Here is a 13539-nt window from a genome sequence, read left to right on the forward strand (position 1 = left end):
CAGTGAGACCCTGTTTCAAAATAAAGAATAAAAATAGGGCTGGGGATGTAGCTCAGAGGTAGAATGTCCCTGGGTTCCACCCCCAGTACCGCCAAAAAAAATAAAATAAAATATTGGAAGCCAGGAGTGGTGGTGCATGCTTGTAATACCAGTATTTGGGAGGCTAAGACAGGAGGATCATGGTTCATAGACAACCTCAGCTACTTAGTGAGGCCCTCTGCAACTCAATGAGACTCTGTTTCAAAATAAAGAATAAAAAGTAGGGCTGGGGGTGTAGCTTGAAGGTAGAATGCCCATAGGTTCTATGCCCAGTACCACAAAAAAATGGGGCCTGAGGGTGTAGCTTGGAGGTAGAATGCCCCAGGTTTAATCCCTAATCCCCAGTACTGTAAGAGAGAGAGAGAGAGAGAGAGAAAGAGAGAGTGCGAGCGAGAGAGAAACACAGAAGATACAACTATTTCACTTTAAAATATGAATCAATTTTGACCACATTTCTTACCTGGGAAGAGGTCTGTACATCTCATAAATATCTCCCAATAAATTAATCCAAGCGCATACATGTCTACTTGTTTCAAAGCTGATTCGCAGTCCCTCAGGTTCACAGCTCCTTCTAGTACTTCTGGTGCCATATATCTAATTGTGCCAACCTGATAAGTTAAGAGTTTTTGTTTAGAAATAGAATATAGCATATATATATTTTGAAGGGCAAATATTAAAGTTACAGGCAAATTTTAGTCACGTTAGTCATGTTATTTGACCTTAAAGCACGTCACTGAAACTTTGTACACCTTACTTTTTGTCTGTGGTACTGGGGATGGAACCCAGGGACCTTCTACCTCTGGTGCTACACTCCCAGACCTATTTTATATTTTTATTTGAAAACAGGGTCTTACTGAGGTGCTAAGACCCTCACTAAGTAGCTAAGGCTGGCTTCAAACACACGTGATCCTCTTGTCTCAGCCTCCCAAGAACTGGGATTACAACATGCACCACCACACCTGGCTACACCATACTTTTTATCTCTTTTTTTTCTTGCTTTTTAACCTCTAAAATGCCCTTCCTGAATAAATGAGCTGGAATAAATAAAAAATAGCAAATACTATTCATTAATTTAAAAGAATGAGCTAGATGCTGGGCTCATTTGCATGCTTGTTATCTCAGCATTTGAGAGGCTGAGACAGGAGGATCGCAATTCACAGACAGCCTCAGCTACTTAGTGAGGCCCTTTGCAACTCAGTGAGACCCTGTTTCAAAAAATAAAAACACTAGCCGGGTGTGGTGGTGCACACTTGTAATCCCCGTGCTTGGGAGGCTGAAATAGGAGGATCGCATAGGTTCGAAGCCAGCCTTAACTACTTACTGAGGCTCTCAGCAACTTAGTAAGACCCTGTTTACAAATAAAATATAAAATAGGTCTGGGAGTATAGCCAGGAGGTAGAAAGCTTCTGGGTTCCACCCCTGTACCACCAAAAAATAAATAAATAAAAACAAATAAAAACCCTAAAAAATAGGACTGGGGGTGTAGCTTGGAGATGCAATTCCCCTGGGTTTCATTTAATTAAAATTTTTAAAAATTTGGTACTGGGATTGGAACCCAGAACATTTTTATCTCCTAGCTGTATTCCCAGCAATTTTTATTTATTATTTTAATTATTATTATTTTTTTTTTTTGGTAGTGCTGGGGATTGAACCCAGGGCAGTCTACCTCTGAGTTATACTCCCAGACCTATTTTTTAGCTTTATTTTGAAACAGGGTCTCACTAAGTTGCAGAGAGCCTTACTAAGTAGCTGAGATTGGCTAGGAACCCAGATCCTCCTGTCTTAGCCTCCCAAGTACTGGGATTACAAGCGTGTACTAGCATGCTTAGCTATTATTAAAAATTTTAAATAGGCCTCAAACCTACAATCCTACTCCCTCAGCTTCCCAAGTTCTGGAATTACAGGCATATGTCACTACACCTGGCAATATTTTTTAAATCCACAAAAATACATCATACACACACATATATACACACTCATGTACACACACAGAGAGAGAGAGAGAGAGAGAGAGAGAGAGAGAGAGACAGACAGACAGACAGACAGACAGACATATATGTGAATACAAGGAAAAAGGTCAGAAAAGATATGTTTGATACTGTAATGATGATCATCAGATGGTGGGCTACCTATATCAAACTTGGTAACTTTAGTGTTGTTTCAAAAATCAATTACTGCTGGGTGTGATGGCACACATCTATAATCCCAGTACTTGGGAGGTTGATTGATACAGGAGAATCACAGGTTTGAAGCCAGCCTCAGGAACTTAGTGAGGCTGTCAGCAATTTAGTGAGACCCTATTTCAAAAATAAAAATAGGGCTGGGGGTATAGGTAGAATGCCAGAATGCCTCTGGATTCAATCCCCACCCCCATGTCCACATACACACACACTAAAAAAAATCAATTACTACATACTTCTTTCTAGTGTTTGTCAAAATGAGTTGGAATGTAAGTGAAATTAGTTTTAGATAAACTGTGCTCTATTCCTAAATGGATGAATTAACTTTAAAATGGCCTTTATGTAATACATTTGGCATTTTATAATTTTATAATTTCTAATATTCTATAATTAGCAATTTATAAGGATAATTCCTGAGCATTATAAAATATTCCTGACATACATTAGTGGAATGACTTTTTGAATACACTCACCTCACTTATGGCTGCATTATCTTCTTCCCCCGGGCGCACTAGTCTATTTCCAGTCAGTCTCATGGACAATCCAAAGTCACTAATAACACAGGTTCCATCATTCTTCACCAGGACGTTTCTACTGTTTAAATCTCGATGGGAAATTGCAGGCTTATAATGATCTGTGTGGATAATTTCAAATACTTATTTAGTAATTAGAATTGTTGGGCATGAAGGGAACATGCAAGTAATAGAAATCACATGAATATAGAAGACTAAGTGTTATTTTTCTGCTCACTAACCAAAATTTCAACTTACTTATCACTATCTCCTACTATATTTTGCAATATAACTCCTGGTGCATGAACAGATAATTAAGCACTAACCATTCAGCTGAAACTATTAGCAAGCTGCTCCTAATTATTTTTCTTTTTTATTGGAGGTTTGAGGATTGAACCCAGGCATTCTACTTCTGAACTATACCCCCAGCTTTAATTTTATTCTTTATTTTGAAATAGGGTCTTACTAAGTTGCAGAGGGAGTAAGTAGCTGAGGCTGGCCATGAACCTACGATCCTCCTGTCTCAGCCTCTCAAGTACTGAGATTACAAGCATGTGCCACTATGCCTGGCTAAGCTGCTTCTAATTATAACACAAACTTGCCTCATCTCTTCATTTCTAGAGAAGCAAAAGGAGGCAATACAGAAAGAGATATCTGGTATAACATAAAAAAGTCAAGCTTGTCTAAAGTAAGGATCAATAAAAAACGAATATGGCTCTCAACTTTTTATAAAAATCTTCCAGTGAGCCACGTGTGGTGGTGTGTGCCTGTATTCTCAGTACTTGAGAGGCTGAGACAGGAGGACTGCAGTTTCAACTTCAGCCTCAGTAATATAGTATCGCCCTCTGCAACTTAGACCCTATTTCAAAATAAAATAGGACTAAGGGTGTAGCTGAGAGGTAGAAGGCCCCGGGTTCAATCCCCAGTGCCCCCCCAAATAAATATGTAAATAAAAATTAAATAAATAAAATTAAAAATCTTACAGTGTTTTCTCAATAGGCTTACAGTACAAAGAAATAGAGCAATCAGAATCAAGTCAATGATAAATTAAATGCGTATTTAGTATAGATTCAGCATTTAGGTTTCTCATTCTCATTAGTAACATTCAAGTGCATTTAATGAACAACAAAACTAGAGGATAATGATTCCTGATATATAAAAAAGCAACAAAACACTGACAAAAAGAGTTAAATTTCTTCATCTAAGAATTAATTTCTTTCTCATTTTCTCCCTTTCTGATCCAGTCTCCTAAAGCTTGTATTTAATTTGACTTATACTCAATTCCTGTAAAAGCTGCATCTCATTCTGGATTAAAGTATAACAAAGCCGGGCGTGGTGGCACACGCTTGTAATCTCAGCATTTGGGAGACAGACCGGAGGATCATGGTTGGCGGACAGCCTCAGCTACTTAGTGAGGCCCTCCGCAACTCAGTGAGACCCTGTTTCAAAATAAAGAATAAAAAATTGGGCAGGGGGTGTAGCTCGGAGGTCAAATGCCTCTGGGTTCCATCCCCAGACCCTCCCCCCCCACAAAAAAAAAGCACAAAGAATTGTGGCAGAGTGTGGGTGTGTGTGTTACTGGGGATGGAACCCACCCAGGGGTGTTCTGCCAATAAGCTACACCCAGCACTTTCCTTTTTTTTTTTTTTTTTTTTGAGATAAGGTCTTGATAAGTTGCCCAGGCTGGCCTCGAATTTGAGACACTTCTGTCTCAATCTCCTAAGTACTGGGATTATAGCCCTGTGCCACTGCACCCAGCAATGTGGCATAATTGTGAGCTAATATTTATATAGGAAAATTTATAGAAACATTAGAAAATGTTTGTTTACTAATACCAAATCAATATTTAAAGTAAAAGTTTCCACACTTCAGGGAAAATTAAGATGATAATGTGTAGAGTGTGCAAAAAGTCAGTGAGGTAGCCAGAGGGAAAATAGGTTATTATATTTCCTGCTATTACTAAAAAGGAAAAGGAAAAGATAGGGAGAGAGAAATGAAGGGGAAAAGGCAGTGAGAAAGAGAGAAGAGGAAAAAAGAGACAACACTGGGATTCAATACCAATGCAAAGGGAGAACTACAAGCTGCACGTTTGAGACAACTTTTCCCTTTTAGGTTCCCCTAGGTATTAATTTTAATCTTTTTATTTGCGTGTGTAAGGAAGAGAGCAGACACAAAATGAATCTGCCCTGAGCACGGCACTGAATTAGGCAAACAACTCAAAGGAAAGCACAATTACCTTAATTATATATTTTAAAACCCTGAACAAAAAGTAGTCTTTGTGAATATTTAAACAGATTTACATGCATGGACAGAGCAAAGGACCTGGAAGGATAAAGACAAACTTGCATTACTATTATAAGGACAAAAATTCACAGGGAGAACTAATTACAAATAAAGAGATTCAACTCCTCCTTATTCTGAAGCAACAAATAGCTGAATAATAGTATTATTTCTTACTATTGAATTTCTATTCTAAGCAAAATAGTTATATTTGAAGATACTGAGAATAGAATTCTCTAAAAGGCCTCTTTAAATGTTTTAAAATAGTATAGTAAGCTGTGCATGGTGGCACACACTTGTAATTCCAGTACTTGGAAGGCTGAGACAGGAGGATCACAGGTTCACAGCCAGCCTCAGCTACTTAGTGAGGCCCCTGCAACTCAGTGAGACCCTGTTTCAAATTAAAAAAATAAAAAATAGGGCTGGGGGGTGTAGCTTGAAAGTAGAATGCCCCTGGGTTTAATCCCTAGTATCGCAAAATAAACAAATACATATATACATAAATAAATAGTATAGTACACTTGGGAATATTTTTTAGGTAATTAGGTAAAAAGACACTTAAATAGCTATAATACTTATATAATTAGCGATAATATTAGCTAGTGTTTAAGAGTAATAGTTCTGTTTAAGTAAAAGTTTTAATCAGTAGCCAGGCATGGTGGTACAAGCTTGTAATCCCAGCATTTGGGAGGCCGAGACAGGAGGGTGGAAGTTCGCAGCCAGCCTCAGCTACTTAGTGAGGCCCTTTGCAACTCAGTGAGACCTTTTTTCAAAATAAAGATTAAGCCGGGGGTGGTGGCTCACATTTGTAATTCCAGCGCTTGGGAGGCTGAGACAGGTGGATCACATAGGTTCAAAGCCAGCCTCAGCTACTTAGTGAGGCTCTCAGCAACTTAGTGAGACCCTGTTTCCAAATAAAGTATAAAATAGGTCTGGGAGTATAGCCCGGAGGTAGAAAAGCCCCTGGGTTCCACTCCCAGTACCCCCCACACAAATAATAATAATAAGAAAGAAAGAAAGAAAGAAAGAAAGAAAGAAAGAAAGAAAGAAAGAAAGAAAATAGGGCTGGGGGTGTAGCTCAGAGGCACAGTGCCCCTGGGTTCCATCCCCAGAAACACACACACACACACACACACACACACACACACACACACACACACACACACACACAGAGGTTTCAGTCAATGTTTGACTTGAAAATCTTGCTGAATCATGCAAAATTCAAAAGAGGAGTTAGGATGATATTTTAAGTTCTGTGCTAAGCCAGCTTTTAAAAGGAGTTATAATATTTAAGAGTAAGGGAACACAGTCCAATGGTTAATGTGCTAAAGCATTAAAGCAAGCACACCAGGTTGCTGACATGGGCAATAACAACAGGTCAATTTTGTACTCAGGAAAAGCAAGATGTCAAGATAAATGAACCAGTAAATTATTCAGGAGAAATTATTTATATATGAAGCATCAGCTAGAAAAGATGATCCATGCTATTATACAATGGAACAAAGATCTAAGAAACTGATATATTAAAGTTTCCTTCACTAAGGAGGTCAGAGAGACTGAAAAAACAATGTCAGGGCTAAAGTACAAGAAAGTGTGGTAAGGGATAAAAGCTTAAGAAAGTGCTGAGACAGAATTATCACAGCCAAGCTAATTTAGGGGTGCCTGTGATATGAGGTGTACACTAAAACAAAGTGAGAAAGCAAATGTATTAAAGAGATGCTTTTAACAACTGGCAAAAATGTGCATAAAAGCCAAGGAAGACTGCAGTTATGACAAGGAATGTAATATATATATATATATATATATATATATATATATATATATATATATAGTGTGTGTGTGTGTGTGTGTGTGTGTGTGTGTGTGTGTGTGTGTATGTGTGGTACTAGGGATGGAACCCCGGGGCATTCTACGTCTGAGCTACACCCTCAGTCCTATTTAGTCTCTATATTTTTTGAAACAGGGTCTCACTGAGTTGAGAAGGGCGTCGCTTAGTAGCTGAGGCTGTCTGTAAACCATGATTTTCCAGTCTCTGTCTCCCGAATGCTGGGATTACAAGCATGTGCCAACATGCCCACTTTTTGTGTGTGTGTGTGGCACTGGGTGTGGAACCCAGGGGCATTTTATCTCCAAGGTACACCCGTAGCCCTATTTTTTATTCTTTATTTTAAAACAGGTTTTCACTGAGTTGCAGAGGGCCTCACTAAGTAGCTGAAGCTGGCCACGAACCTGCAATCTTCCTATCTCAGTCTCCCGAGTATTGGGATTACAAGTGTGTGCTACAATGTCTGGTTTTATTATACAGTTTTGAAACACTGGCAAAGACTGACTTTCTACCATGCATTCTCCCTTTCCTACTTAGTAACAGAACCCAAATTATCTGAGGCAGCAATGCACTTAGCAAAACCCAAAACACTATATTCCCATATTCTCAGTCTCTTTTGCAGTTCAGTGTAGACTGGTTCTGGGAAACCAAAAATAAAAGAGTGGGACTTCTGATGAGAGAAATGATAATTCCACCACCCCTTTTTGCTGCATAAATAAAGGAAGATGGAGAACAAGATAACTTTTAAAATTAAAACCATATATAAAGAATTTTGGCAAATAAATATAGAGCCATTGAGCCCTAATAATACCATGTCGCTACCAAACCAATCCTAAACTCTTTTTTTTCCCCCCTCGGTGCTGGGGATTGAATACAGGGCATCATGTATGCTAGGCAAGCACTTTACCACTGAGTTATACCCCCAACCTAAAAGGACATTTTCTAAGTATACCCACATGTGTATTTTTGGAGTAAGAATGCTCAGATAGAACTTTAATCAAATTCTCAATGGGATCTATGACTCCTCAAGAATCTTGAAGTTATTTTTCTTATTCTTCCTGTTATAATTCAAATGTTTTCTCTGCTGAGTCTTACAAACAATTGTTAATAATAAGTCTCTAGTAACATGAATTATACTTCTACTTTGAAGGCATGAACCCAGGAGTGTCATTCATATTTTATTTACTGTCTTACCTCCTCGTGGTAATTCTGTGTGAAGATAAGCCAGTCCTCTAGTCACAGAATGAGCCAGTCTACAGGAGCTTACCCAGTCACTTGTATGGAGACTCAAATACTTGCACAGAGATCCCTATACAGAGGGAAAAAATGTACAAAAAAAGAATTAATTTAAGCCGGGCGTGGTGGCGCACGCTTGTAATCCCAGCATTCTGGAGGCTGAGACCAGAGGATGGCGGTTCGCGGACAGCCTCAGCTACTTAGTGAGGCCCTCTGCAACTCAGTGAGACCCTATTTCAAAATAAAGAATAAAAAATAGGACAGGGGGTGTAGTTCGGAGGTTGAATTCCCCTGGGTTCCATCCCCAGACCCGCAAAAAAAAAAAAAAAAAAAAAAAAAAAAAAAAAAAAAGAATTAATTTAGGCTTGGCATGGTGGCACACACTTGTAATCCACACGCTTGTAATCTCCATGTTTGGGAGGTGGAGACAGGAGGATTGGCACAGGTTTAAAGACAGCCTTGCTGGCTTAAGTGACTGTTTCCGCAGGGCATGGTGGCGCACGCTAGTAACCCTGCGCTTGGGAGGCGGAGACAGGAGGATCCAGCAGGTTCGAGGCTGGCTTAAGAGATCCTGTTTCCAAATAAAATAAAAAATAGATCTGGAGTGTAGCCCAGAGATAGAAGGGCTCCATCCCCAGTACCCCCAAAAAAGAAAAAAAAAGAGACCCTGTTTCCAAATAAAAATACAAAATAGGTCTGGGAGTGTAGCCCCAGACATGAAGAGGTAAGTTAGCAAACTAAGGATTTTCATAGGCTAGATTCCACGAAGACTTAATAAGCTAGATATTATAGAAACTTGACAGAGGTAGTAAGAAAAAGGAGAAAGAAAGGAAATTCAACATCAATTTTATGTCTCTAATATTAAAAATGATGAATGGTTATTTTTCACTAATCTATCAAATTAATTTGGAAAAATATGTCTTTTATCAGTACAAATACAAATTATGTATGTAGAAAACAAAAAGGTTTTGTAAATATATATAGCTGATTATGTATCTGCATATTCCACATCTATGGATTCAATCAACCCAGATAAAAAATATACAGGGCTGGGAGTAACAGCTAGGTGCCTGCCTAACATACACAAGGCTTTAGGTTTGATTCCCAGCACTTCAAAAAAGAAAAATTCTGGGAAAAAACCTGCATCTATACTAAACATGTACACACTATTTTTTGTCATTATGACCTAAACAATACAATATAACAACTATTAAAATGAAGTGGGAGGAAACAATGGTGACCCAATCTTGAGGATACTTAAGGATGACTCAGTATTATTCAAAGTGCTTATCTACAAACTATTACCAGTCTCTGATGAAATAAGAAACTTATTCCAGAATGAATTCTAAAATCTGAAAATTCTAAATTCAGAAAATCTGGCTACCAGGAAGGAAGGAAGGAAGGAAGGAAGAGGAGAGGTGGAGGAAGAAATGAATAACCAATATAATTAGTGATGTATCTGACTCAAATTCTGGTACAAAACTTTTGTGTGTGTGGTACTGGGGATGGGAACCAGGGTCATTCTGCCTCCAAGCTACACCCCAGCTCTATTTTATTCTTTATTTTAAAACAAGGTCTTACTAAGTTGTGGAGGACCTCACAAGTTGCTGAGGCTGGCTGCGAATTTTTGATCCTCCTGTCTTAGCCTCCCAAGTACTGGGATTCCAAGTGTGTGCCACCACATCCGGCTTAAGAACCAAATTTAGAAGGAGCAATGTTTTCCATTGTAGTGGTCTTTCTGAGAGTCAGATTGACAGTTAATACAAATGACAGTGTGTTATGAAGAACTTACATTGGGATAATATTCCATCACAAGCAAATACTCCATGCGTCCATCTGCAGTGACTCTCTCATCTCCAACTATAAAGCGAGCAATGTTGTCATGTTCCATCAAAGGCACTCTGTAAATGTTTTTTTCATTGATAAAATTCTGACGGTTTGCAAAAGAAAACACTTTTACAGCAACTGGACGCTCATCCAAAGAACCTTTATATACTGCTCCATATCGACCCCGGCCAATCAGCTGTGTGTTTAAAAAAAAAAAAAAGGCAAGGTATTAATTCATTCATATCAAAACTGAACAAGAAAACTTACTACATAATAAAGTATAAATCCATATTGTCTGCAACAGCTCTATACTGCTTACAGTTTATTTCATTTTTTTTTCTGGGTAGGTCGGGGATTGGAACCCAGGGGCATTTGACCTCTGAGCTACACCCCCTGCCCTAGTTTTTATTTTTTAATTTGAAGCTAATGGCCAGTTTCAGTTACTTTGTGAGGCCCTCCGTAACTTAGTGCAACCCTGTTTCAAAATAATTAAAAAATAGACCTAAGGATGTAGCTCAGAGGTTGAATGCCCAAAATCTCCAGTTTTGGTGGGGGAAGAAGGCTGTATCAAGCTATATGGTGGCTCACACCTGTCACCTCAGTAAAAAGGAGGCTGAGACAGGAGAATCACAGGTTCTAGGACAGCCTCAGCAATTTAGCAAGACCTGTTTTAAAATAAGTAGGGCTGGGTGTGTAGCTCAAGGGTAGAATCTCTGGGTTCAATCTTCAGTACCTTCCTCCCCAAAACAGCTATATCAAGTATCAAAATATAGTTAAATCAATTATGTTTTAGAATGTTTCTTTCATTCAATTCTAGATAAAGTTCTGTTTTAATTAGTACTTATTTCAATATAGTAAACAGAACATTTTAATATATATTTACTAGCCACACTTATTTTATAAATTGGTAATTTATCTCTTTTGTCTATTTTTTGGGGAGGGTTGATACTGGGGTTCCTGGAAACCCTTCTACTTCCGGGCTACACTCCCAGACCTATTTTTTTTTTTTTTTTTTTTTTTTGGGTGGTACTGGGGTTCCTGGAAACCCTCCTTCCTCCGGGCTACACTCCCAGACCTATTTTATATTTTTGAAACAGGGTCTCTTACGCCAGCACGGCTGGCTTCGAACCTGCGCGATCCTCCTGTCTCCGCCTCCCAAGCGCGGGGCAAGCGTGCGCCACCACGCCCGGCCTCCCAGACCTATTTTATATTTTTTATTTGGAAACAGGGTCTCCTAAGCCAACGCGGCTGGCTTCGAACCTGTACGATCCTCCTGTCTCCGCCTCCCAAGTGCAGGGATTACAAGCATGCGCCACCATGCCTGGTTCTTTTGTCTATTTTTATCAACTGTTTCTTTCATATTGATTTACACCACTTGTTTATCTAATGTTCCATATGTTAAGTTTATTTTTAAAATTTGGCCTTTTAATTTTATTATATTTTTTTCCCAAAACAGAAAGTTCTTAAAATGTTTTCATATTGTCATATCTATCATATCCATTATTTAACAGTCTCTAGCTTGATGATCACAGTTATCAACTCATTCTTAATAAACATCATAAACACATTCATAAAAGTAAAATTCTTAAAACAATTTCTGAGATATTACCAAATAACACTTAGTTGGGAAACATGGTTAAAATTATAACAGTTCACAATCTAAGAACAACCTTACCTCCAAGAGTTTCAGGTTATCTAGGTCAAGAGAGGGCTCTGAAGCTGCTGCCTCCATCATGTTCATACTATGAAGACCCTGCTTACGGTCTCCTTTTGGAACAGGGAAAATAAGTTACTAGTATGCAGTTTCCTTGAAAATAGAGACCTTTATTATATTACACTTAAAAATGAAGAGCTGCAAAAGGTGTAAAACTATTTCCTAAGCTAGGAATCATCTACAAATAAAGATGAGTAGTGAACAGCTAATGATAGTCTAAAAGTTGAAAACCCTAAGACATTGAACAAACTTTTAAGATTTTATTAAAGTTACTCAAATGAATGAATGGGTGCCGATTTCCTAAATAACTCATTAAGCCTAAATTTTATTAGAGGTATTGGTGATTTGTTTCAAAATAATTCAGTGGCATAGAAGGGGTAGTGAATGGCCCTTCAGATGAGCCAATATTGTCCATATATTGAAACTGGGTTACAAGTATTTTGTGTAAGTTTGAAACGTTTTGTAAAAGCTAGGGTAACAAAGTTTGTTGAAAAATGGGAGCTACTAAAATATAGAGTTTTGTTTTGTTTTTCTTCTTAGCATTTAGACTACAGATTTTAAAAAGGAGAAAATAAATTCTGGTAAATGAATAGTTAATATAACAAATGAGAGAATAAAAAGTGGTATTTTGTTACCTGTCAACATTCTGTATCCAAAGCATAAGGCAACTATCAATACAGCTAAGACAGAAACTGATGCCAAAGCAATGATTATTGTCTCATCTCGGTTAAATGAATGAGGTGGACCTAAAAGAAAATAAATTAAAAACATATTCATCTTTTTAAAAATATTTTGTCAAATACTGACAGACTGTCCTTTGGAAAGGCTGTTTCTATATATAACCAAAGCAGTAATATTTTTGCATGAAGAATGAGAGAAATAATAAAGCTACAATTATCAGAAATTAAATATTTCAACCATATAGATTATCCTCCCTCCCCTCATAGTAGGAATTGAACTCAGAGTCTCACAAATGCTAGATAAACATTCTACCACTAAGTTATAGACCCATGCTTTAAAAAATACTTTTTTTCTGTTGAGATTAATTGCTCAGGCTAGCCTTGATATGGATTATCATATATAGACCTGAAACCATGAAAAACCTATTAGATATGCTCCTAATTACTGAAATATGATCTACATCATAAGGTAACATAGACAATATAGTATAATACTTAAGAGCCACCTTTAGAATTATACTTCTTATTCAATGGGCTTGAGCAAATCATTGATTTTTCAGTGACTCCATTTCCTTATTTGTAAATAGCACTCTGAGCCAGGCATGGTGGCTCACACTTGTAATCTCAGTACTTGGGAGGCTGAGACAGGAGGATTGCAGGTTCTCGACTTACCTCTGCCCTATTTTTTATTCTTTATTTTGAAACAGGGTCTGAGTTGCAGAGGGCCTCACTAAGTAGCTGAGTCTGTCCACAAACTGTGATCCTCCTGTCTCAGCCTCCCAAATGCTGGGATTACAAGTGTGCGCCACCATGCCCAGCTCTTATTATTATTATTACTATTACTATTATTATTATTTTAGAGTTTGGGGATGAAACCCAGGGGCATTTGACCTCCGGGCTACACACCCTACCCTATTTGTTATTCTTTATTTTGAAACTGGGTCTCACTAAGTTGCAGAGAGCCTCACTGGGTAGCTGAGGCTGTCTGTGAACTGCGATCCTCTGGTCTCAGCCTCCTGAATGTTGGGATTACAAGAGTGCGCCACCATGCCCAGCTTCCTATTCTTTATTTTGGAACAGAATCTCACTAAGTTGCGGAGGGCCTCCTCTAAGTTGATGAGGCTGGCTGTGAACCTACAATCCTCCTGATTCAGCTTCCCAAGTACTGGAATTACAAGCATGTGTCACCATGTCCAGCTAAGCATAGTATATTTTAAATTTTGCTTACTTTTGACATTATAATTAC

At 38.2% G+C, this 13539-nt stretch overlaps 1 protein-coding gene across 1 annotated transcript in view; it reads right to left on the reverse strand.

The window, feature by feature from the left end:
- BMPR2 (bone morphogenetic protein receptor type 2) overlaps positions 1-13539 on the reverse strand; it is a gene marked incomplete at both ends in the record, with an annotated part of 139028 nt that overhangs the window by 32152 nt on the left and 93337 nt on the right. The window contains 6 exons of the mRNA XM_080689643.1: positions 500-647; positions 2693-2853; positions 8031-8145; positions 9865-10095; positions 11575-11666; positions 12249-12359. Coding sequence (XP_080545769.1) covers positions 500-647; positions 2693-2853; positions 8031-8145; positions 9865-10095; positions 11575-11666; positions 12249-12359 — 858 coding nt within the window. The remainder of the gene's footprint in view (positions 1-499; positions 648-2692; positions 2854-8030; positions 8146-9864; positions 10096-11574; positions 11667-12248; positions 12360-13539) is intronic.

Source organism: Muscardinus avellanarius, assembly GCF_963383645.1.
Source record: "Muscardinus avellanarius genome assembly, chromosome: 2".
Taxonomy (NCBI): Eukaryota; Metazoa; Chordata; class Mammalia; order Rodentia; family Gliridae; genus Muscardinus; species Muscardinus avellanarius.